The sequence below is a fragment of the Ahaetulla prasina genome, chromosome 13 (genome assembly GCF_028640845.1).
Source record: "Ahaetulla prasina isolate Xishuangbanna chromosome 13, ASM2864084v1, whole genome shotgun sequence".
Classification (NCBI taxonomy): domain Eukaryota; kingdom Metazoa; phylum Chordata; class Lepidosauria; order Squamata; family Colubridae; genus Ahaetulla; species Ahaetulla prasina.
Genome location: NC_080551.1, coordinates 1,634,405 through 1,660,833, shown reverse-complemented (window position 1 = coordinate 1,660,833; position 26,429 = coordinate 1,634,405). Strand labels below are relative to the sequence as shown.

General features: G+C 46.4%; 1 protein-coding gene across 12 annotated transcripts in view; it reads left to right on the top strand.

The window, feature by feature from the left end:
* FRMD5 (FERM domain containing 5) overlaps positions 1–24,265 on the top strand; it is a 117,168-nt gene extending 92,903 nt beyond the window's left edge. For 2 of the 12 annotated variants that reach the window (XM_058155727.1, XM_058155732.1), the window contains 9 exons: positions 208–331; positions 1,891–1,978; positions 11,123–11,223; positions 11,710–11,773; positions 13,036–13,127; positions 15,801–15,875; positions 16,819–16,887; positions 17,038–17,144; positions 23,180–24,265. In XM_058155727.1, the coding sequence (XP_058011710.1) occupies positions 208–331; positions 1,891–1,978; positions 11,123–11,223; positions 11,710–11,773; positions 13,036–13,127; positions 15,801–15,875; positions 16,819–16,887; positions 17,038–17,144; positions 23,180–23,748 (1,289 nt within the window). In that variant the 3' untranslated portion in view covers positions 23,749–24,265. Of the gene's footprint in view, positions 1–207; positions 332–1,890; positions 1,979–4,374; positions 6,921–11,122; positions 11,224–11,609; positions 11,774–13,035; positions 13,128–15,800; positions 15,876–16,818; positions 16,888–17,037; positions 17,145–23,179 lie in introns of those variants that run through there. The other 10 variants (XM_058155729.1, XM_058155726.1, XM_058155728.1 and 7 more) reach the window with 8 other exon arrangements.
* Positions 24,266–26,429: the final 2,164 nt, after the last annotated feature.

The following is a 26,429-nucleotide window of genomic DNA, read 5'->3' as shown; positions in this document are numbered from 1 at the left end:
GCATGTTTGCTTTTTTCTGACAATCCCTCTTGGGCTGAAAGGATACTGCAAATGAACAACAGGCATTGCATCCAATCAGTTTCCTGGTGACTGTATTATTAAGGGGATATTTCTAAAACAACAGCCCCAAAAGGACCCACCAAGGATCCCCTTTGCTTACATTTGCCAAAGTCAATAATTATTGGTGATTTCTGTTCTTTCTTTCAGCCGAAATTGGTGACTATGATCCTGGAAAACACCCCGAGGGATACAGTTCCAAGTTCCAGTTTTTCCCCAAACACTCTGAGAAATTGGAGAGGAAAATTGCTGAGATCCATAAAATTGAGCTCAGGTGACTCTTGGTAGCTGCTCTGCATCTTCATTTGTCTCTTACATTGTGCAAAAGCGCTTCCTGAAGTCCCCTGTAGCCAGTCTTGGCTGAGTCGGGAGCAACGATCCAGCTCAGCACTGCTGTGGGGGGTGGGGGGGTGGGGGGAGGATTTGGATGACCTTAGAACAAGAGCCGTCATGAAAGGCCAGGGACATGTGTGCTTGGAGCTGCTGAGGAGAGATTTTTTGACCTTGGCTTTTGGCCTTGCTCACTTGCCAGAGCAGAAGAGGTGAGACCTTGATTGCCTGGTACTTGACCACAAGGGTGAAGCTGCCCTGCTTTGTGATCAGCTAATGGGACTGGCCTTCCCAACAAGAGGGATGGTTGGTTTTAAAGCTGCACCCAAGAGATGTGGTCACCTTGCCTCCTTCTGGCCCCTCAGAGGACTGGAAGGCAGCCTGGGAGACGCCTTCCAAAACAAAACATGACTTAGTAGCCCCAACTATTTTTCCTGGCTTTAGGGCATCCCGAGAACGAGGAGCTTTCTTTAGCTCTGTAACACTTCTGGGGTCAGGTCGGAAGAGGGTCTAACTAATAAAAGGCAGGGCCGCTGTGAATCACTTCCGGCCATCGCTTCATCCAGGGAAGGAGAAGACAGAACAGGGCCAGGCTGGTGAACGGGTGGAAGCATCTGTGGGGTGGGGAGAAGCCAGCTAAGGAGAACACCTGGCTTTTGTGCAGGTGAAACGGCCCCTTTGAAATACTAATGGCCTGGTCCAGCAGGTGCAAATTCAGCCAGATTGCAATTTAATACCGTATAATTCCAATATTACATTGCAGTTGGGACTGAAAATTTAAAAAAAATAGTTTGCAACAATTCAGCTAAGCTGGGCCTGAAGATCTCTTAAGTTTGACCCCTTTTGGTAGGTGACATTCTGGCTTCCAAGCAGGCTGCTCCAGCAGGCTTCCTGCTGGGGAAAATCGCTCCCCCAGTTGGCTTAGGCAAATGCGAGAGGATTGGGACCTCCTCCTCCTCCTCCTCCTCCTCCTCCTCCTCCTCCTCCTCCTCCTCCTCCTCTTCCTCCTCCTCTCTGCTGCGTTGTTATCTGTTGTGTTATATTACTGTGCAAGAAGGTTGCATTTCACATGATTCAAGAAGCATCTTAAGAAACCACGTATTTAAGCACTTCTAGCTATTTACTGTATTAGCATTTTGTCAGAATATTTAAGGTCTCCTTTCACCCTGACAGCTCTCTGGCTCGGCTAGGAAAGCAGGACCAATTAATAATGTAAAATGAAAACCATCAATAATACCAAATTAGGCACACAAAGTTGGCACCAGCATAAAAAAAGCTGCCTTGTCGTGCCCCCACAGAGCTGCTGAAGTGCCACTGGGCTGCTTCCCTGGGCCCCAGGTGGCAGAGCCCCCATCTCCTGGTACCTCGCCCCATGCACACCCTTGTGTAGCTGCGGCAACCAGGCTGTGATGGTTCTGCTCGGGGCCTGCAGCCAGGCTGCCCTGCTGCCCTCCTCAGGCAGGGATTAGAGCTTCTGATGCCCTTCCCCATCTTCTCTTCCAGTGGGCAGACCCCTGCGACGGCAGAGCTGAACTTTCTCAGGAAAGCGCAGACCTTGGAGACGTATGGAGTGGACCCACATCCCTGCAAGGTACACGGTGGGGCCCCCATCCTCTCCCTGACTGCAGCCACCTTCCTTCTTCTGCACCGAGGGCCTGGGCATTCACACCCCACACAGGCAGCAATTTATGGGGCGGTGGCTGCCCTTGCCAGTCATGGCATCGGCCACGAAGTCCTCCTCCTGGGAGAGGCCGAATCCCCCCTGAAAGGGTTATTAAATAGCCGTGGAAGACAGGCAGCCCCTGACCCGCCACCCAAGTCCTCCTCTCCACACCGCCACCCCCCAGCACAACTTCACCCTTTCCTGCTGCCCCACTGCTTTTGCAGGGCTCCTCTGTTGAGCTAGATTTAAATTGCTGGTTGGCAGGAATCTGCTGGAGTCTGGAAGCAACACTGCCAGAAATGAGTAGAGAGAAATGGACACAGCTGCATTTAAATGCTAACAGCGAATCAAAACATTTGAAAGGAAATTCTGCAGCAAAAGCAGTTTAAGAAGGATCAGCAGCAGAAAGATATTTGTCAGATCAGCTGGATTGACTCTTGCGGTGTCTTTAATATTTAAGTCAATGTCAGGAAGGACAACCTGCACCTTGGTGATGTGAGGCTTCCTTGCGTGCCACACGGCATTTCCGGCTCAGAGAGCTACCTATGTTGCATGCCCGGAGCGTGTCCTACATAGACTGCAGCTCTCTCAATGGGATTCCTGCCTGCTGGACCATTGCTTTGCCTGGCAAATGGCAGTTCCCTTGCCATGGAATAAACCAGGCCACACTTAGAAATAAAATAAAATAGGAGTGTAAGAACTCTGTGATGAGAAAGGGATGTGGAGGGGGGGCGGCAGTGGCAAAATCCTTCCTTCCCAAAATGGAGGGCAGGGATGAGGGGCAGACACTTCTACTACAGTGAGGCCTCATTCTGGGCCTTAATTGTTGTTGTCTTTGGCATTGTCTTCATTTGTTCCAATTTTCAAACCACTTACTTAAACATATAATTTATGCAACACAACCATAATTTAAGGCTGGTGAGCACTGATTACTTGAAACTCAGACTTGGGCAGGATCCAGCTGTGAAAATGCTGGGTAGCTCTTCCTTCCTTCCCCGCTTTCTTTTTCTTCCTTTCTTCCTTTCTTTCTTTCTTCCTTCCTTCCTCTTCCTTTCTTTTCTTTCTTCCTTCCTTCCTTCCTTCCTTCCTTCCTTCCTTCCTTCCTTCCTTCCTTTCTCTCTCTCTCTCTCTTTTTCTTTCTCTCTCTCTCTTTCCCCCTCTACTTTGCCTTCCATCCAGCAGCTGGCAGGGGACAACCACTCAACCCAACTATGGCAGAGACCTCAGCAATTACCAAGGACAAGTCCTCAGGCTGCTGCCTTGTGGTTTGTGTTCCAAATCAACAATGAAGTTTATTTATTTACTTATTTATTAAATCTGTTTGACATCCATTTCGCCACAGTGTGAGGTTACAAGGTCAAAAGCAATAAAACTATGTACACACACACGCACACTGCACACAGACACACCCAGTAACAATAAAATTATAAATTCTGGTAAAAAGTTGGGGAGGGAGGAGGGGTGTGTAGGGAGGGAGATGGGATCTGCCATTAGTCCACCAACCACCTCCAGCATGATACCCCCCACGGGGATCCCAAACCAACTGGCCGAGCCAGGTTGTTGAGCCTTTATGGAAGGTCAGGAGGGTAGGAGCAGATCTGAGCCCAAGGGGGTCTGTGTGTGTGTGGGGGGGGCAAATGCTCCAAAGGGCAGGAGCCATGGCAGGAAAGACTCTGGTGGGCCCTTGGGTGCCTCCTCTGCCCATGTGGGTGGGGCCGGCCTGTCCCATTGGGATGAGATGGCTCCTCAGGGAACTGGGCCCATCCCCTCCAGGGCTTTTAAAGGTAATGGCCAACTCCTTGAAGGGCACCTAGAAGCAAACTGGCAGCCAGTGCAGCTCACGGAACAGCACGGAACATGGGCCTTTCTAGGGCCCCCAAAGGCTGCCCACACCGCCACACCCTCTGCCAGCTGTAGCTTCCGAATGCTCTTTAAGTGTTGATGTGGTTCAGCATGAGAGGGACTCCTGGAGCCATCATGGCTACATTCCTGTCCCTTTATTTGGCAGCAGAAGGGAATTAGTTTGCTGCTGCCTTTTTTCAACCTCTTGCCTGGGATCTCTGAGTGGTCTCCCGCCCAGCCCAGTCAAACAAAGTTTTCTCCTCCGTTTTGTTTTCAGCCCCGCACCCCATCCCAGTGTGGAGACTCTGGGTTGAAACCAGGCGTTCCTGCAGAAGGCGGTGCCATCCCAGAATGTCACCTCTGGGTGGGCTTTGTGCCCGATGAACCTTCCCCAGTCCTTTCTTTGGCTGTCAGGGCTCACTTCAGGCAGCAGCTTCTCCTTCTGAATATTGAATAAAGAGGGTTATTTATTTATTTTATTTTTATTTTATTAGATTTTTATACCGCCCTTCTCCCGAAGGACTCAGGGCAGTGTACAGCCAGAATAAAATACAGAATATATACAATTAAAAGAATTTAAAATAAACTATTACTAAACGGCCGATAATTTAAAAGATTTAAAAATTTAAAATATTACTAAAACCCCAATTTAAAATCAACTATTTATGCCAGTCCTGCTTAATATGGAAAAGCATCAAAACATAAAACAGTATATAAAAATTAAAATACTAGAGTTGCAATTTTATAAAATTTGAAAGTTTAAAGAAGTTTAAGGAGGCAAGAATAATAAAACCCTGTAAAATTAGTTGGCAAAGGTAAAGGAAGGGCTCTCATGGCCCCAGCCAACCCCACAACTGCCTGCCCCTTTGTAGCGATGGATGGTCTCGCCCAGCGGTTTCATGTAGATGTTCAAAAGGAGCGGAGAAAGCACTGAGCCCTGTGGCTCCCCACACAAAGCAGGGTCTGTGAGCTGGACCTCTTGCCCCCTATTACCACTGATTGGGACCGGCCTTGAAGGAAGAAGGTCAACCATCACAAAACTGGGCCACCCAACTCCTTAAGTTGACCCAAAAGGACACCATGGTTGATAGCACGGAGAGCTTCCAAGTGGTCAAGAAGAGCAAGGATGGACGCACCACTTCCTTCCCACCCCTGCTAGAGACCGTCCATGAGTGGACCAATGCAGTTTCGGTCCCATATCTGGCCCTGAAACCTGATGGAAAAGGATCCCGACCTTCCATTTCCTCCAGGATCTTCTGTAGTTGCAATGCCACCAATTTCTCAACCACCTTCCTTAAAAAGGGGAGGTAGAGACTGGACAAAAATTGTCCAGAGTGGTTGGCTCCAGCAATGGTTTCTTGAGCGGTAGGCACACTGGTGCCTCTCTGAAAGAAGTTGTGATCACCCTCTCCAACAAGGATGAGTTCACCACCGCTTGGACCCAACCATACGATGCCTCCTGGGCGGCCTTAACCAGCCAAGAGGGGCTCAGATCTAACCTGCAGGTGGTGGCATTTGAATTCTGCAGGGTCCTGTCCACTTCCTCCGTTCCAACAGAACCAAGCCATTCCCAGAGAAGTGGGTAAGTCTGCTCCCAGGGCATCTACACAGGACTTGTACCACACTGGGAATGAATCTGAGCAATTCCATCCTCCAGGTGCCTGGAAAATTTCTCTGCATGGCCTTGTAGGTGGATCTCTGGGCCAGCCTTTCCAAGGAGGGTCTGAATGACCCTAAACAGGGCTGCTGGGTGGATGCCATAAGGACAGAGATGTAGGGGCACTTTGCCACCCACTACCACAAGATGAACATGAGTAGTGGCTTTAACTCGTGTTCAGTCAAGCTCATTTTTCATTTTCTTCCAGTGACGCTCTGGGCGTCTTTTCAACTCCTTCATGAACCCTATGGAGAAAGGAGGCTGATGGGCCAGGAGAGACTGCACAAGCGGGATCCTATTAAGGGCCCAGCAGATTCCCTGTTCCAGGCAGCTGCCATAGGCTCTGCAGGACCAAGTGGCAGATCGGCAGGATTTCCCCCAGCTCTCTTTGGAACCCCATTGGGTCCATTAGTCACTGGGGGAGGGGGAGGCCAATCAAATGGCCCCAGCCTGCCTGCAGAGTGGGTATAGCTCAGTATATTATTAGAATTTATTTTAATTTGGGTATCTTATAAAACATAGATTCTATGCATAAATGAACCCAAACATCAGATGTATCAAGCCATCGGTTGGATCCTAGTCTAAGAATTGTTTCCAGTTCTAGTTGAAATTTACTTTTAAGGTGCGAAGTTATTTTAGACACTTTCTCAGGTCCCAGTGGGGCACAAAAGGGACCCCGGGTTGGGCAGTAGCAGCAACCTTGAGAAACAGAAGGAAGGGCAGCAGCCAAGGTGATGCTCAGAGAAAAGAAATTTGGGTCCAAGGCAGAAAGGGAATTTGAGAAAGCATCTCAAAAGATAAGGGGGTGGGGGGCATATTCAGGCTTGGAGGAGTCTGTTACTGTAACCTTACAGCAAAGTAACATTTGCATTTGTGACTTTGGTCTCCACGTCTGTTCTGCCTTGAAGGGCTGACAGTCCCTTTTTCTGGGACCACGTGTGGCTGCATACCTGCAGCCACGCATGCTGGCCCTACATAAATAAGGCAGCCCAGGTGTCTTGAAGAAGAGGGCTGTGACGCCTCCAGGTCAAGGACCTTGGGTCAAGACCAAGGAAACCGGCAGAATGCTGGATGGGCTCCCAGAAGCTCTGGGCAGGTGCCTCCCCAAGTGGGAGGGAAGCGATGTCCAGGGTTCGAGAGCTGCGGAGCTTCGGTGTTCAACCTGGGCATCCAGCTCAGAGTCCTGGGGGCCAAAGAGGCTGCACTCTGGCCAGCTCCACCACGTGCTGAGTTTGCCTTCAACCATGGCATCGCTCGGTGAGCAGCTGCTGGTCTGTTGCAGGACGTGTCCGGAAATGCTGCTTTTCTTGCCTTCACCCCGTTTGGATTTGTGGTCCTGCAGGGAAACAAGCGAGTTCACTTCATCAAATGGTGAGTTCTGCGCCTAAAACCTGTTCCTATAGTTAGTTACACAGGAGGAACAGAGGTCTTCCCAAATAGCCCCTCCCCATGTCTGTCTGTGGCCTCTGCCACAGTGGCAGCCTCTCCCCTCACCCCAAGACCACACCTGTATTGGAAAGCAAGGAGCTTTGGGGCCTGATCTTGCCTGAACCCCCTTCCCCCCTCGGCTTGGCCTCACCTTCTGGGGCAGACTTCGTTACTTCCTTGGCTTTTTCTTTCTTTCTTTCTTTTTTGAAGTAGTAGTTTACAAAATTAAACAGTACAGAAAAGATGTGTGTGTGTGTGTGTAAAAGATATAAAAAAAAATAGGAAAGAAATAGAAAAAAGTGAACACTATAGTTAATCTATAATCACTATAGTTAAAAGGAAGGAAGGAAGGAAGGAAAAGAAAGAGAAAGAAAGAAAGATTTAAAGAATTGACTTTTGATTGTCTTTGCAGCAGTTATAGAGAGCGATGGTCTTGTCTGGATGCTCTCCCAAATTATATGACCCAGTTCCCTTCTTCCCATATAAAGTCCGTCTTAATCACCGGTTCATTTTCATACATTTTCAGTGAAAAGTCTATAAAGGGTTTCCAGCCTTTGGTCCTTCCCTAACCAAAGAAGTCAATTTAGCTATTTCCGCATATCTCCATCTTTACGATCTTCTCTTCCTTTTATTCTGCCTTTTCCCTTTTCTTGGTGCACATAATAGCCTTATTGCAGTTAATTTTCCCTGAGTCTTTTCTAATTGGCTGTCAGTCAGTCCCAATGAGGAAAATTCAGGTTTCCATTAAATATTAATTTTTAAAATTGTCTGCGTTTTGTATTTGCATCAGTATTTTTTGCTTTTTCACAAGTTTGCATGGTAAACATGTCCTTTCATACTCTTCACATTTTCAACAGTAGTTAGCGATGCCTTTATACATCACAGATAATCTCTCTTTGTTAACATATGTCTATTGATGTCTGATTTGTCTGAAAGTATGGTTGAGTCTGTCTATCTGGTTTGAGATGAAGGAGTTTTCAGACTGCTAGTTGGTGTTGATGAAAACTCCTTTGTGTCACATCACAGGGACAGATTCGACCATAGCTGCAACTGGGAAACTAATCGTCCTAGATTCCTAGCTCACAGCTCAATCCAAGGTTGGGAGTTCCTGGCAACCTGGCATTCCGAGAAATCAGCTATCAATAGGCCCAGAGATATAAACCATATTTATGCACCATTGAAAAGAGTCAATAAAAAAGCTAAGAAGGAAGCAAAACGGTCATCCATTACCGCTGTACCACCAATTCCCCATCTCCCTTTACTTCCTTAGTAAGAATTATTCACTTCTGTATTCCTTTAACACTTCTGGTTTTTGCTATGCTCTCTCCGTTCTTTCTGCTTTCAATTTAGGCAACTGTCCCTTTCATAGAAACACTAACTTATAAACACAGCCATTTCCACTTTTCTTGATGCCCCTCCCTTGCAGCAACCACACACTGCCCACCATTTTGCAATTGGCATTTCATATCTTACAATTTCTGTATTTTCTCATCATCGGTATATACTGAAGCATTTCTGCCATGTATATTTAACTTTCCAAATCTCCACTCAGAAACTGCCTTGGACTTTAATATATTAATTTTCAGAGCCACAATCCTTATCTCATTACACAGCCCAAAGTCTGCTGGGAATAATTCAGGTTCTCAACCAGCAAAAGAGCCTCATTTGCAAATAAAAGTCCACGAACAACCCACATCCTGTAATCTCCTCCCAACTATTCCTTATACATGCATCCATAAATACTTTCAACAACCAATAGGCTGTGACGAATCCACACTGCACTTTATAGGTTTTGCTCATTGATGCCTTTTTCTCAGCATTCAGTCAGCCCCTTCCCACTTAACAAATTAACCCCCCTGTAGTTTCTGCATTTTATTTATTTATTTATTTATTTAATTGTATTTATATACCGCCCTATCTCCCAAGGGACTCAGGGATTCACTCTTACTGGCTTTCCTTTTGTAAAGGGCACAACTGGACAGTCACAAATGTGTTACACATTAAACAAGTTGCACATAAGTAAACTACATCAACATTTTAAGGTTCTTCTAGTTATGTCATCTGCACCTGTAGCCTTTCCACTTATCCAGGTTCTACTATCTCTTGCTTCTTGTTCATAATGTTTCTTGAATAGTGGTACAGGTAGTCCCCAATTATGACCACAATTGAGCCCAATCTTTATGTTGCTAAGTGAGAAATTTGTTAAGTGAGTTTTGCCCCATTTTATGGCTTTTCTTGCCACATATCATTTTTTTCGGCGTATAAGATGCAGTTTAGTTTTTTGGGAGGAAAATAAGGGGGTGGGGGAATCTGCCTACCAGGTATTCATCTGTCCTTAGTCTGGTCAGCTTCAGCACATTAGTTTGCTGGTTTTGAGTATATGCTTTATATCCCCTACTTGGGGATAAAAAACCAACTTCTAAAGCACAGCTGATCTTTGGAGAGGGAAGCAATGAGAAAAGCAAGCAGGGAAGATGCTTCACACTCTAGCGCCTCATTAGGGCTGAAAAAAGCTTCAAAAAAGCTACATTCGGAGTATAAGACATACCCAAATTTTCAGCTTCTTTTAGGGGGAAGAAAAGTGTGTCTTATACTGCGAAAAGTATGGTATGTTAAGTAATCATTGCAGTTGTTAAATTAGCAACACAATTGTTAACTGAATCTGGCTTCCCCATTGACTTTACTTGTCAGGTGATCAAAAGGGGATCACATGATCCCGGGATACTGCAAACCGTCATAAATATGAGTCAATTATCAAGCATCCAAATGTAAGTAATGTGACTATGGGGATGCTGCAACGGTCATAAATAAGTCACTTTTTTCCATGCTGTTGTAACTTTGAACCATCACTAAGCGAACTGTTGTAAGTCGAGGATTACCTGTATTAGCATTACAGCATTAACATTACAGTGACATGTTCTGTATGTCACTAACATCCCCATACAAATCTCTTAAAATACTCCTTCCAGAATTCCATCAACTCAGTGGCACACCAAATCATGTTAGCATTTTTACTTTTGATTCCTTAAAAGCAACGTGTGATTATCTTTCTTGGCTTCTTTGACGATCTTCTTTGCAACTGAGCACACTAAGATGCATCCCCATTGGCCTTCATCTGCTCCTCAGACAGCCTAGAACAAGAAGGGGCAGCCTGGCACCAGCCTTTTCCAGGGCAGCCTCTGCTTCTGGGATCAAAACCCGGCCCTTCGATTGATAAAAGGGGCAGAAAGCTGCTCTCCCGCAGCGTTTCTGTCTCCCAGGTCAGCCTGGAATCCTTCAGTCTGTGATTTCTATCCGGCTAGGCCTCCCAAAGCCTGGAGGGGGAAAAGTGCCCTGTGATACCAAAAGGATTTTGTGTCTTCCCTCCTGACGTGATGCTTCAAGCCTCTGCCTTGCTCTGGGCCAAGGAAGGAAGCCCAGGCCGTGTCGGTTCTGGAACGTGAGAAATTCTGGAGAATTCTTTGTGCGGGTGCAAACCCAGACTGAGAGATTGTGACACCCAACTAAGTCACTCCCTGGGTGTGTAGGCAAGAGTCAGCCAGAACTGACTAGGAGGAGCCTAGCAGGCAGGAAAGAGTTCGAAATCTCTGGCCTTGTGCTGCAATGTCTTTTTACCCAGAGAAAAATTCCCACGGCCACAAAAAAGGAGGCATAATTTTCCCAGGTGCAGGAAGAATAGATGGGAAAAGCTGCCCCCTTAAGTGTGTGCAGAGTCTGCTCTGGGAAATAGCTGGCACTTCTGCACTTGAACAGAAGGCCGGCAAGACCTGGCATGGCTGGCAGGCTAAGAAGGGGCCACTGGGCTGCCCATTTTGCCACCAGCGGGCATCACTGTACCAAAAGAGATCCAAGGTTGGCCACAGACCTTGAAAGAACTGACTTTCTGAAAGAAGGAATCAAAAGTTTTCAACCAAAATCTGAACTAGGCTTCCTCCATCAGAGGGAGGGAAAGGGATCTGAGCCGCTGGGGGAAGGGCTGTCCTGGGTCTGTGCTGCTGAGGACAGACAAAGGTCCTTGCAGTGGGGGGGGGCACTTCCTTTGGCAGGACCCGGCTAAGGGCCACCTCTTCCCCTGAAAACAATCTAGTGGTGAACTGGTCCATGTGATGCGTAGTTAGCGTCATTTCTCTTGCTTTGTCTTGTAGCCCGTTGTTGATATGCCCCAGTATCCTGTTTGCCCTTTTTACTGCAGCTCCATCCTGAGCTTCATGGATTTTTCGACAATATCCCCTAAACCCCTTTCCTGGTCAGTACTCTGCATGACTGTTCCATGTAATCTGTGCCCTCAATATTCCGTTTGTGCCCCCTTTTGTCCATTTGTCTGCATTGTCCATGTGCTTGGCACAGCCACCTAACAAGCCCCTGGACTCGTCATCAGGTAATTCCTCCTCCGCCCACATCAGCCAAGAGTGGCTCTCTCCATTCAACCGGCTCCTTCAAAACTGCCAGGTTGCCAGGTGCTGCTGCCCTTCCTGAGACTGAGACACTTTTCACCCCCACCGCTGTTTTCAGCCGGAGGCCCCGAGCCATAAACGTTCAGTTTAGATCTGCAACTGCTCTCCTTTTCCAAAAGAAGTTTCATTCAACTTTCTGTTTTATGCAGCTTGATTTAAAATCTCTGCATTTTGCCAGAGCCTGTTCCACGCTGCGTGTGGGCCTGCCCTTGTCATGCGATGCAGGAGGGTTTGAGACGGTTTCCTCTTTCATGGAAGTGCTTCTCTCTCGCTTGCAGGAACGAAGTGGCCAAAATGAAATTTGAAGGCAAGACGTTCTATTTATACGTAAGTCAGAAAGAGGTGAGTGCCTTCCAAAGGGATCTGCTTTATGAGACCAAACAAATCCAGTGGTTTCTCTGCCTGCAGATCACCCAAGAGAGCTCAAGAAGTTGTCTGGATCCAGGTTAAACTCTGTATTAAACCTTATTAAAGCAACCTCCAGGCTGAGAAACTGGGATGTTTCCAAGTAGCAGAGCTTCCTTGGTTCTAGGCGCCATTGAACCCCAGAGGAATCCAGCCCAGACTTGATCAATGACCAATGCTGGTCAAAAGGGATGGAGCCAATGTGGATGGATCCACCCACTTGGGTTTGTTGAATGCTGAGCATCCTCTCTGGTGGAGAAAAAGCTCTCAGACTTCCAGACCACCCCCTGAACAAATACCGCGACCCTCCCAATTGTTGGCCCCTCAGAGCAGCCTTCTCATCCTTACAAGGAGAGTCACAGTCCAGGCACAAGAGCTCATGGGACTTGAAGTACGTGGAGGGGGTTCGGTCCCCCTAACTCTGAATTCGGACTGGAAAATCTTTGGGATTTGAAGGGCTGCACTTATTGCCAGGCGGAGGGAATAGCTTCTCTTCTCCACCACATTCCAAGATCAACCCTCCCCGCCCCCCCCTGCAGACACTCTGCACCTCCCACTTCGTTTTCCCAAAGGTGGGGGTAGGCAGAAGAATATGGAGTTCAGGGCAGTGCTAGGTGGGGAGATAAACAAACATTGGGGTGTAGGACAGGCTGCCCAGTTCAGTTACTCAAATGATGCCTGCTTTTCCAGACTCTGGTTGGAAGCTCTTGGTGTCCAGTAGAGCGAAGGTGTCTGCTTTGTCAAAAAGCCAAGATGGTGGCCACCTGCCCTGTTTAATGTGCATCGCAACGCATATGGCAGAGAATAGGGAAGATGAAGATGAAGGATGCTATGCAGGATACCCTAACCCGAGTCCTAGGCAAATGGGACTAAAGCAAGTCTAGAAGGCCCAGATAACATTTGGAAATGGCTCAGGCTCCTCCCTAATTCGCTGGACCATAACAACGAGGAGAAGGGACCTTACAACCAGAGTGGCAAAATTCAATTCTGAGAGCCCACTTTAATAAAAGCACAATCAATTTCATTGCACATATGTTGTGCACTGACAATAAAGATTTGATTTTGTTGAATTTACACTGAGAGTGTAGATTTGGTTTCCTGTTCTGACCTACTGCAGAGCTGGATCTAAACCATCCACGTTTTTGTTAGTTTAATTTTATTTTCTTTCAAACATAAGAGTTTTTCTGGGATTTTGACAGGAAAAGAAAATTGTTCTGACCTATTTTGCTCCGACTCCTGAAGCCTGCAAGCATCTATGGAAATGTGGGATTGAAAATCAAGCCTTTTATAAGTGAGTAGAAGATGTATTTTCCAGGATTGCTTTCTATCCTTGGGAAGCAGCCATTGCCAATGCAGAGCCTGCCCGCTCAGCCCAAAGTGGTGGTGATGTTTCCTGCAGAAACCTGGTCCAGGGTTGGTTTCTCTGCTGCAGCCACATCTTGCCCTGTAAATGGGCACCTAATCTGGTTGGCGATCCCGCTGGCTCCTACCTGGGAATTCTTCCTATCTCCCAGACGAAGCTCAGAAGCCTGAGAAATTAAAGCATCTGTGAGAAAGAATTTCTCATGAAGAGCATCTGCTGTCCATGTCCCAAATCCATGTCTTGTCTTTTGTATCACACAAATTTCCTTTGTCTCTGTGTGCTGCCTGGACCTGTTTGGAAATCTTACGTTCAGGCAGCCTCCTTTTCCTTATGCTAAGAGGGACAGCAGGGCCTGTATGGTTTAGACCAGGGGTCTCCAACCTTGGTCCCTTTAAGACTTGTGGACTTCAACTCCCAGAGTCCCTCACTCTGGGAGTTGAAGTCCACAAGTCTTAAAGGACCAAGGTTGGAGACCCCTGGTTTAGACAGATCCTCTAGGCCAGGGATGTCCAAACTTGGCCCTTTGAAGAGATGTGGACTTCAACTCCCAGAATTCCCCAGCCAGCAACTTGCTCATATTTATAGCTCATGCTGGCTGGGGAATTCTGGGAATTGAAGTCCACCACTCTTCAAGGGGCCAAGTTTGGACACCCCTGCTCTAGGCTTTTTAAGGAGCGGCTGAAAAGTGGCCACAATAATTGCTTGGGATTAATAGATAGTTCTGCTTTAGTTTTAAGAGCCAATGCCACATACCAAAGTACAGCTTTTAATTTTTCTAAATCAATTTGTACGGATCCACACCAAATGTGCTGACCCTTGGCGGTCTCTGCTCTGCCTGGTGAGGAAATGGATGGACCCCCAAGTAGAAACAGAGAAATGGCTCCATTTGTTGCAAAAGGAAAAAATGTATTAGAAGCCAAGCGAATTGCAGGAAATCAGAGCTAAAGGGTTGCATGCAAAGGTTCCCCAATTAACTTTCCCATTCCCATTATCTCCCTATTGTCCAGTCACATTCAAAGGAATTGTCTTGGTTTTGCTCCCTCCCTCGGCGGGCTAGATGGTGAGCCGTTGCATTCCCCTCTGGCTTTGGGGCGATGTGCTGATGTCTCGGGAAGGCACGAGGAGTAGTTTCAGTAGCTCCCCCCCCTCCAATCTATGGTAGGCTGGCATCTAGCAAAGCCAGGCTGAAGCTCAAGATGGCAGTTCTGAGAGCGGGCAGTGATGGCTTTTGAAGGATGACTCAGCCAAGTGGGATAGAGAAGGCCAGAGGAGGAATGCGATGGGAAGAGAAACAAAGTCTGGTTCCACTTTAATTTTTGTTGGCGTAAAAGGGAAGGAAGGGGAAACACAGCTGGGCTTTAGAGATTCTGTCTCAATAGTGGCGCACCCGTGTGGCGTCTGTGTTTCGACCTGGCCCACCTCGAAGGGCTGTTCCACACTCTCAAGGACAGAAAAGCTTCTCTACCTGGGCTCTTTTTAGAATGCCACTTGCACTTCCGTGTTTCCTCACCAAAATTCAATTTTAATATTAAGAAAACTCAGTTCTTTTCCAATCTTGTTAAGCAGCTCTCAGAAACTACACATGAAAGTTCAAACAGAGGCCCCAAAGCCTTGAGCTGACTTTTTAAACCTCATAAGAAACAGCTGCTCCATTTACCTCACTTTCCCCGTCTCTCAGTCTTTCTCTCTTTAGCAGCTGAAGGTCACTTCATTCCCTGCCCTGTCAAACCAAAATCCTCAAGCAAGAAAGATTTGCAGAAGGGAAAGAGGTCAATCCCCCCCCCACCTTTCCTCCCTTCCCATCTTTCTAAACAAGCAAGGGACAAAAACGGCTAACATAAAATTAACAGAAAACAGATTAATACTAAAATTAGCAGTGATTACCCTGGTAAGAGAAACGTGTCTGAGCAAAGTGCCAAACCCCAAGCAGGGCATTTCTTGGCCAGGTCAATGCAGGTGACACCCTCCCCATATGCCGAGCAAAGAGGCTTCTGGCACTAGGAACCTCTTTGGAAAGGCCTCCATTGGGCTCTTCCCGCCAGGCAGCTGCCCCGCAGGGCAGTGAACCCCCCACTCCACTTTAGAGTGGGGGCCTTGCAGGAGTCAGGCTGGCTGCCACAACTTCCGGATGGGTTGTTGCTCTGCATAAAGCAATTTGGACCAGCAGTGAAGATGTAGAAGGGCCAGAAAACCTGGCCAGGTCAGATGGCATTTGGCCTGTGACTGGGAAAGGCTCCCCAGGGCAAGTCTGAGGAGAAGGCGATCCCTTTCAGGGCAAGGCAGCCACATGTCCGTAACGGGCACTGGGAAAGCCTCAAGGCCAGCCACACTTTCCCTTGCACTTCTGAGCTGCGCCGATGTACAGGCGCCAGTTCCTGCAGAACAGGAGACATTGTCCTCTCTGCTTGGTGGCCATTAGCAGCACCCAAGCTGGTTGCTCCCCCAGGGGTGTCTTTCTTTGTGCCTTTGCTTTGTTTTCAGCACATGGAAATGATAAGTTTCCAAAATGTCCCCTCCCGTCGCAGCCCTTTCCAAAGCCAAGCAACTGTTGACCGAGTGCTGTTATTCGATCCCTGTTCCCACCTCTGCTTCTTGCTTCAGGTTGGAGAAGTCCAGTCAAGTTCGCACCGTCTCCAGCAGCAACTTATTTTTCAAAGGGAGCCGCTTCCGATACAGGTAAATGTTCTGTCCCCTCTCGCCTCCATCTGAGCGATGGCTTAATTAGCCGGCACTATCAGCTCTGGCAGGAAGCTAGCAAGCGTCTGCCAAGTGACTCTGTTATCTCCCTTGATGCCGATGAGTCACCCAGGAACAAACAGTACTTCAGCTCTTAATTAAGCAGTTGATTTGCCTGCTACGAAGAGGCATAGCAGCCCACGCTGGTTTTATATCCTATGGGGTGTGGCTCCATGACTCAGCACTTCCTAGGCCTGCCCCACCCCTGCTTCTGCTGTTCCTGCCTCTCCTGCCTACGAAACCTAGGGTCCAGCCAGGCCTGATTCCCATCAGCTGGGTCTGGAGGCGTGGCCTGGGGGGGGGAAGAGTCAGGGGACGGAGGCCTCGTTATCTCCTCCACCTGGCCTGCCTCTGACTCCTGGAGCTGAGCCAGGAAAGCTGGTGCTCCCAAGGTAAGTCCTGGTGGCCCTTCCCCCTCACTTTCCAAGTCACTTTCTGGCAGGGGGCCTGGCTCAGGGGCACAGACACAACAGTAAGCGGCTGTCGCTGGACCTGTTTTGACACACACATGGTTGCGTGAAGCCTGAGAATCAATTAAGGAAGGCGATAGTAGAAAAGCAGTCTCCTATGAAGTTGACCCGTTCAGTCCTGGCATTTCTGGGGTCCCCCTTCCCAACGCCACACAGCCACCACTGCTTGGCTCTTCCACAGCAGGAAGGCTGCCCAGGTACTCCTGCCAAGCTAGGCACCCACTCAAAACCTTTCCAGGTATCCAATCTGTTTATTACCAAGGATTAAGCAATAGCTCTGAGCGATGCTGCCGGATGGAGAAGCACTGCCATGCTCCCGACTTTCAGGGGAGGAGGGGGGGAGTTTGCCAGCAGAATCTCGTGCTTGGCATTTGCCATGCTTGTCACCAGCTCTGTTCTCCAATCTCTTTCAGTGGCCGAGTTGCCAAAGAAGTGATGGAGTCTAGTGCCAAAATTAAGAGGGAGCCTCCAGAAATACACAGGTAAGACAGCTATGGAGGAGCGGAAGGGTCAAAGGGCCACCATGAGCAGGAAGGACGAAGACGGGAGTGGTGGGAGTAGCTGGACCTCCTGCCAGTGCCCACCCTTGTGATGGGAAGAGATGCTGCCTCTGCACTTCCTTTCTTTCGCAGGGCTGGACTGGTTCCCAGCCGTAGCTGCCCCTCCATCCCCCACGGACCCCGGCTCAGCAGCGTTCCCAGGACCAGGAGGAGGGCTGTCCACATCTCCATCATGGAAGGTGAGTTGGCTGGTGGTAGTCCTCATTTAGCAACCACATTTCAGTCATTAACCATACAAACCTGGTCATAAATCGCTTCAGAGACAATTGCTAACCATTGAAACGATGACTGTATTTATAATCCTTCTTCAGCGTTCCTTTGCTTTGCAGACATGCAAGGGTTGAAAATGTGAGGATTGGCCATAAAGTTACTTTTCCATCACTTGTGTTACATACACTTGTGTTACAAGGACTGCAGAACAATAGCAATCACACTGCATTTGGTTCATTGGATTAGATTGCTCAGGTATCTTTGTTATAGATTTTAATGAGTTTTGGAACTAGGTATTGAAAAAAAGTACTCAGGAATTGAGGCTTCAGTTTCCCTGTACAAAATTTCAGTGAACAAAGGCTCTGCGTGAACTTCATCCTTATTTGCTAGTTGAAGAGGGAAGCGTATTCCGAAGAGAGACAGTACATGCAAAGCAATTCATGGATTTGTTCTGTCCCCCTCGGCTCAGTCCGAGCGATGGCTTAATTAGCCGGCACTATCAACTCTGGCAGCAAACTAGCGAGCGTCTGCCAAGTGTCTCTGTTATCTCCCTTGATGCCGATGAGTCAACAAACAGTACTTCAGCTCTAGTTAAGCAGTTGATTTGCCTGCTACGAAGAGGCATAGCAGCCCACGCTGGTTTTATATCCTATGGGGTGTGGCTCCATGACTCAGCACTTCCTAGGCCTGCCCCACCACTGCTTCTGTTGTTCCCGCCTCTCCTGCCTACAAAACCTAGGGTCCAGCCAGGCCCGATTGCCATCAGCTGGGTCTGGAGGCGTGGCCTGGAGGGCAAAGAGTCAGGGGATGGAGGCCTCGTTATCTCCTCCACCTGGCCTGCCTCTGGCTCCTGGAGCTGAGTGAAGAAGCTGGTGCTCCCGAGGTAAGTCCTGATGGCCCTTCCCCCTCACTTTCCAAGTCACTTTCTGGCAGGGGGGCCGGCTCGGGGGGCGCAGACACAACAGGATTATTGTTTAAGTAGTTTTATAAGAAGGCTCAGCATTTTCCAAAACTCTGGCAGCTGAGTATCTTTTCATGCATTTGCTGAATATTTTGGCAGTTACCAGAAGAAATTAACCTGTTCATAAACCTTTAGAGACAGATCGATAGCAACAAGTCATTCAGAAAGGGAAACAACAACCAAGGACAATGTCCCTGCTGCCTGGAACAGCCCAATCCAGTCCAGTCTTGCTGGAGATAAGCAACTGATTTCATATCCTTTCCCGGAAGAAAGCATGCAGACGGCTGGAGAAGGGACATCATCATGTTTTCCAGTAATAGCAAGAAAAGTAGCTCAGACTTCATGCCCCCCCGCTCCCTCCAAGCGTATGGGGAGATCCTGGAGATTCACTTCTCAGAGGAATGGAATCAGCTATTTGTAGACCGACAATAAATCTAGGAAGGTATCTTGTCTCTCAGGAGAGAAATCAAAGATGTGACCGAGAGCCTTAAAAATAATCAAGCTCACAGTCTGTTATCCCTTTCTTCTCTTCCATATGGAGACAAATGGTCTGGCAGGGGATGGGCTGCACAAGAACTGAAAAGAATGTATTTGGAAAACTCTGGCTCAGCTTATCCAAAAGGCTTTAAACTAAAACTGGTGTGTGTATGTGTGTGACCAATCTTTAGGACCTGATTCCAAGCACCAACCAGAAGACCATCAATCACACAAGGAAGTAGGGAGTGATGGGAAGGAAGGAAAACTCAGATATAAAACAGAAGATGTAGGAAACAAACCCAGGTCAACTATAAAGGACTCAGATGCTTATACACTAATGCTCAATGTTTGGGGAATAAACTTGAAGAATTAATACACGAGGGCAAGTATGGTATAGTTGCTATTACAAAACTTGGTGGGATGAAACTCATGACTGGAATGTACTGATGGAAGGATATAAAATGTTCAAAAGAAACAGAGCTAAGAAAAAAAGAGGTAGAGTTGCATTATAAGTAAGAAAATACTACATCTGTGCAGAAATACATTAAAAACCAAGGATGAAAGCCTCCTTGACTGCATATGGGTTAATATAAAAGGAAAAAAGAGTGACATTGCCATAAGTGTATATACTATAAGCCACCCAAGCAGAAGGAACAGGCAAACTTTTTGCTAATCAGTTAATTGATATATGCAGGAAACAGAGTAAAGGGGATTTTAACCACCCTGACATCAACTGGAAGAGAAATTCTGTATTCAATAGGAGAAGAAATAGGTACCTGACAAGCCTGACAACTTTGTCATCCAAAAAGTAGCTTTACTGGACTTAATTCTTACTAACAGAGGTGAAAAGATAAAGGGGATTGAAGTTGTGGGGGAGACTGGATTGGAATTCAATAAAATGCAGGCACAAGCAATAGAACGAAATCAAACGAGTATCTTAGACTGTAGGAGAGCTGGTTTCAACAAACTTAAAGAAAGCTTAGGAAGGGATTCTATGGGTAAAAATCTTAAAGTGGGAAACACTCAAGAAACTTGGGAAACTCTGAAACATGAGATTATAAAAGCACAGTTCCCCACAATGCCACTAAAAAAGAAAAAGAAAAGATCCAAGAAGAAACCATCATGGTTACATAAAGAACTGTCTGGATAAACTGAAAGACAAAAAGGACCAATATGAAAAATGGAAAGAGGGATGCATAACTAACGCAGAATGCCTGCATATAGCCCAAATCTTCAAATATGAAGCCAAGAGAGATAAGGCTAAGAATGAACCAAGACTTGAAGCAAATGTAAAAAATAATACAATTTTCTTTTAACATGTAGGAAACAAGAAAAAAGTCAAGGAAACAATTGGTCCACTAATGGGAGAGGCATCAGGGAGAAAGTGGAGCTGCTTAATTCATTCTCTGCATCTGTCTTTAAACAAAAGGAAAAAAATAGTCCAACCTAACCAAAATTGTACCGTGAAAGACAGACAAGTCAAAATAGGCAAGAAAATGATAAGACAGCAATACCTATCTACTCTAAATAAGTACAAATCACCAAGACCAGATGGATTACATCTCAGGATTCTGAAGGAGCTGGCAGACATGATCTCGGAAGCACTGAACCGTATCTTTCAAAGATCCTGGAGCATCAGGAAAGTACTAGAGGACTGGAAAAGCAGTTTCCACCTTCAAAAGGAGGGGGGAAATGGATCCAGGAAACTCTAGATACATCAGTTTGATATCAATACCTAGGAAAATCCTGGAAAAGATAAGCAATGGATCTGTTAAATCATTCTCATTAGAAAGAGCATGTTTCAACGCCCCTAAAAATGTAGGGTTGGTGTTTCACTGATGACGTATAAAGCCCTAAAAATAGGGGCAAAGTTGGTGTTGCTTTGGCAGCGTCACATGCTTTCTATTATTTTGTCTTGTTTTATATAGACATCATTACTATTATTATATTGCATTGGTCCATGGTGACATTGTCACTACCAGTTCAGGCACTTGACCCAGCAACCCCATCTCCATAGGGGGCACACCTGATAGCCATGCAATACCAGCCACAGGTGGGTTTCTTGGGTCAGGATCCCAAGACTGCAGTTTGGTTTCTTCCTCAAGGTTCCAAAGCCTTATCTGGGTATCTATCTGGTTATTGTGCTGCTAACTTTCCACCTTTCTTCTTGCAGCATAATAGAATGATTTAACAAAGTTTCCAGGTCTTTTTGTAAAAGTGGGCTGAAAATACCCTATTTTCGGCATTTTTACAAAAACCGTCGCCTTTACACTCAACTTGTGAACTATTGGAAAGCAGTAGAATAAAATTTTGTATTTGAGAACCTTGTGTTGCTAAGTTATTACACACAAAGTTTCACATTTCTCATACCTTTCGTTCCAGAGGTATATAAGATACCAAACTTTACCCTTTTTTTGTGCCACAGTCATTTTCGGCCAACATTGCTCCAAATTATCTAGATGGAGATTGCTCACAAGAATGTTTTTATTATTTTGTTTAATAGAGCACAACAGGTTGTACAAGATGGCCAAGTTTTGTTTCTCTCAACAAAATATTGCTGGAGATATTATGTCTCAAGTTGCTGAAACCTCAGTCATACTGTCGAAGGCTGCGGTATGGGGTCATACAAATGACTATATCGCTGCAAGTGTTACATCGGCAAACATAACACTACCAATATTCATTGGGGACGTGTGTGCATGTTCACACCAAATTTTATCGAAATCCGTGATGGTCGAGCTAGGCACTTTTCTGAAATCAGATCACTTGACACCTGTAACTGTGAGAGGGATGTTGGAGTCCTAGTGGACAACCACCTAACTGTGAGCCAGCAGTGTCCTGCAACTGCCAAAAAAGCCAATGTAGTCTAAACTGCATTAATAGACAGTATCAAGATCACATGAACTTTTAATACTGGTTTATAATGCCTTGGTAAGATCAGTTGGAATAGAAAAGCACTAAGAGGTGACGTGACAGCAGCATTCCAATACCTGAGGGGGTGCCACAAAGGGGAGGGGGAGTTCCAAGCTATTCTCCAAAGCATCAAGAGGGGGAAGGACAAGCAATGGATGGAAACTAATCAAGGAGAGAAGCAAGCTAGGACTAAGGAGAAACTTCCTGGTAGAACAATTAATCAATGGAACGGCTTGCCTCCAGAAGTTGTGGATGCTGCAACACTGGAGGTTTTCAAGAGATTATTGGAAAGCTATTTATCTGAAATGGTATAGGGCAGAGTTCCCCAACCTTTCTCGGTTGGTGGCCCAGGGAGGGGGAACAGAGGGGATTGTTTTGTGGGAGGGGCAGGTGTGTCTCCCGTTGCTTGAGTCTGCCCCAGCTGGCCACTCACATGGCCCGGTTGTGAATAGGCCGTGCCCATGGGTTGGGGACCCCTGGTATAGGATTTCTGGAAAACTGCTCTCCTCTCACCTGTCAGCCTTCCCTTTGTTGGACTAGAGATGCCAAGTTCCCACAACCATCCATCGTACAGTTTGGTCTCCAGATCCTTCTGTCAAGGTTCCAGAAAATCCTCTTCTGCATAAAAAAAACTCAGAAGGCATTGTCTTTCAGAGTTCTTTACTAGCATGAGGAAACTGGCACACGATGAGTGAAATTCCAAAACTGAACTTCCGGATTCTTTTCCCAGTTATACAAACCCCAAGAGTCCCACCCCCCTGACCCCTTTGATGGTCACATGGTCCCACGTTCTCCCAGTTCATTCGAATATCTTCTCGCCACTCCTCCTGCAGATGTGAACACCATCCGACCTTGACCGCTTGAAGAATGTTATCATACCCCTCAACCCCCCTTCTTCCCCTCAGGGGAAAAATGTGGCAGCGTCTGGAACTCTAAAGTCTAGTATGGTTTCCAGGCCTGACACCTTCATTTTCTTTGTTGCTCTTCTCTGTACTTTCTAAGGTCTCAGCATCTTTTTTGTATCATGGCAACCAGAACAGGACGTGGAATTCCAAGGGTGCAGTCTAAAGCGATACTATCATTTCACGTGATCTTGATACGATCCCTATTGATGCAGCCCAGGTTTGCTTTGGCTTTTTCAGCAGCTGTGGACAATGCTGGCTCATACTTAAGTGGTGGTCCACTAGGAACCCAAGGTATTGCTGTTGAGCCAGGGACTACCTATTTTATATGTATGCATCTAGTTTTTCTTGCCTAAATGCAAGGCCTTCCTTTCTCACCACTGAATCGCATTTTGTTGGATAGGGCTTGGGCGATGTTCTAGACTTGGCCTTCGGTGGCAAAAGAAGCTAGCTGGAAATGGCACTTTGACTGATTTAAAGAGAGCAAAGCAGGGAACACTGCCCTGCCCTACAAACTTTAGCTGTTGGCCTTTGAATTCCAATACTGTCCAGGCTCAATGCTTTGCCATAAAATCTCTAGTACCTTCTGTTGACCAAACCAAATCATCAGTGCCTATGCATATGGAGATGTGGACTTATGTTTTCCTATAGGACCTCCTGCAAGCAGAAAGTTGCAATGTTAAAAAAAAAAAGTTGGTTGAAACCGTTTTTGTGGCTCTGCAGTGAAACCCATCTTTTTCTGTTCCTTCAGGCCTCGAGTCTTTGCGGGACAGCGCTCACTCCACCCCGGTCAGGTCGACATCTCATAGCGACGCCTTCTTGCTCCACTCACGGAGCGGCAGGGCGGAGAGCAACGAGCGTGTGGCAATCATCTCAGATGAGGTCTACAGTCCATCGGACAGCGTGCTGCCCACTCCGGTGGCTGAAGAGAGCCTGGAACTGATGCTGCTGTCCCGGCCGGTTAATGGCACCCCTTGCAGCATAGAGGAAGAGGAGTCGGAAGCCGGCGCTCCAGCGGGGGAGGCAGAGGAGCTGGGAAGGGACCTCCGGGCCTTGTGCAGCAGTGGAGGAGCCCAAGCAGAACAGGTGAATAAGTTTGTTTTAAGTGTCCTCCGTCTGCTCCTTGTGACAGTCGGACTCCTCTTGGTTTTGCTCCTTCTCCTGATCATCCTTACAGAGTCTGACCTTGACGTTGCCTTTTTCCGTGATATTCGCCAGACCCCCGAGTTTGAACAATTCCATTACCAATACTTTTGTCCCCTCAGGCGATGGTTTGCCTGCAAAATCCGCTCCGTACTCAGCCTGCTCAATGATACCTGAAGGCAGTTGTCCTAGTAACTAGCCGGGCGGACTGTGGAAGATCCCTGCTGCCCATTCCCAGAAAACGGGGCTCATCGTGGCGCCATCAACACATAAACTAAGTCCTCCTCCTCCTCCTCCTCTCATGACTCAAAGCACGCTGCAGCCCAGGAGGGTGGTTTCCCAGCCGAAGATAAGGACAGACTCATGCCAGATCAAACCCACCACGTAATCACTTTCTTTGCAGGTCCTCTTGGGGGAAGCTCCTTCAAAGTTCTGCACTCTTCAAATTTAGTTTTGCTTTCGTAGAGGTGTTAACTGCAGAAACTTCAAGTAGAAAGAGCTTATTTTTATTATTACTAGCATTGGACTAAATGCCAGCCTTCAGCTGGGACACCAGTTCATGAAGACAGCTGTTACTTTATGCAGGAGCTTTTGTAATGGTGCTACTGAGTTGTAAGTTTAATAATATAGTATTATTTTATTAAAACTGTCACTGTGCATAGCACTACCAACTTGGACATGGACATTGAAAATAGGGCAGTTTTATTTTCTTACCAATCGCCAGGCTTTATGTGGGGGAGGGGGGAAATGATAGGACCAATGCCAATATTGTGAGATCATCCAGCATTATTCTTTTCAAGCAATAGATTGTTACCAGAGGAAGTCAGCAGGCATGAATTTATTTCTTCCCTTAGCATGGAGTGCAAAGGCCATTAAATACCTGTCTGGTGAATTTCAATCCTTGGCCTTTTCAACCCCAGAGAGACCTTTTCTTAGAATAGTTGGGTGCCAAAGGAAGCCGGAGTTGGTATAGACGGGAAGAATCAAGCTGTGCACCTGATTGTTGTTTCTGAAATCTTGCTGTAGTAGGAATCATCAGGTCTGGATTCTTTGAATGAGATTCTGCCACAGTAAACTGTAAATTTTTTTGTATTATGAAAGAACTTATTTCAACCTATATTTTAAGAAAAATATATATTTTGTTAATGAACCAAATCTTTTTTTACTTTATAAATTGGATAAATGTAGTGTATCAAGTGACGGAGATACTCACAAGGTTACAAATGTTTTAGAATAATGTGTTAACACTTCATCAACTATCCATCATTTCTAAAAAGTGGGCTATTTTGTGCTATTTTAAAATGAAAATTAGGAGAAATGACAAGTAACGATCAAACCAACATTGTCTCCAAAGCAAAGGAATCCAGACTTCTTTGTGTTTTGTTTTGTGATTCAGAGAACATTCTCTAAAAGCAGCAGCTCATTTGTACAGGGAGCAATAAAACATGGGAAGAGAGTAAGAGCACGAAACCTGACTGGCAAGGGTTCTATTTCATCTCAGGGAGAGATTTCAAGTCATTCGGGGATCTAATCAGAAATATTTCAAGAGGCTGGTTTCATGATCTTGACTCTGCCTGGGCAGCCATATGTATGCGCACAGGCCCTCTGCATTCAGCAGAACCGAAACACTGCCAGAACCAATGGGAAGGAGGCTCTGGAGGTGGGACTTTGCGCAATGACTTTCCCTCCACAGCTGGTCATTCGCCATTCAAAAAAGAGCACAATTAACAGCATTAGCAATATGTGGGGATGGGCAAGACTCTGCTGCACTTAGACGGGACGCATGCACATTGGCTAGCAAAGATGCCAGTCAACGGAGGGCCTCCCCTCAGAGTCGCATGGCCAGCCTCTCAGGAGCCAGAAGCAATTGTGGCTTTCGCAAGAGGAATGGACGCATTACACTTTGTATCGTCTACAAGAAGATGGAGGGACATATCCAAGGATTTATAATGTTTTATGCAACAAAGCAACAAAAACGTCTAGTGTGGTGTTCCTACCTCAGTCTGTAGTAAATGATGCTTCTATGCAGTGAGGGAAAAGTTTTCATGCTGTATTCTCCATTCCAGAGAAATATACAAATGTTCACGTGTTAATTGTTGGTGGTGTTTCTCATGCTTCAAACCTGTCCAATTCTACCTGTAACTATTTCATGCAATACATTTTTTAAATAGACAAGATGCAATCTTGGATGGGGGCAAGTCATTCTTAGATAGCGGTTGACCCTAAATCCTGGGCCCAATTAAGGACACTTTCTCTTGTGCACTTCAGAATGCGTTGGGGGACTGAGCGCAGTTTCTGCCAATCCAACCCTTCGGCCTTCTGTTTCATGGTTCTCTGCTCATTTGTTCCAAATCACAACTGTATGACTTGGGGGATTTCCACAGGTTGCTCATCTGAATGAGGACTAAAGTGCTGCACGCTGAACCAAGAAAAGGTCAATTACCTGATAATGTGAATTTTCATTTTCATAATATAGATGTTGTTAATTCATGTGCCAAATACTATATGTCACATTTTTCCTTCAAAGATGTAAATTTTTCTACATATTCAGCCTGTAGTTAGTGCAAAACCATTGATTCCATATAAAAGTATTTTCAAATTTAAATAAATACTTAATTATGATGGAAAAAATTCCTTTTGAGCAATTTAATTGGGGAACAATTGTGTACAATGATTACTAAAAAATTTAACTATGTTGAAGGGGCATTATAAGAGAGGCATGAATGACTAACATGGGGTGTGTGTTATACGGTTGTTTATACGTTAAAGTTGTTTACTAACACAGCCCCCCCAATTTTTCTGATCAGAGCATTCATAATTTCCAATCGATACTAGGAATGAACAATATAAACATGCTG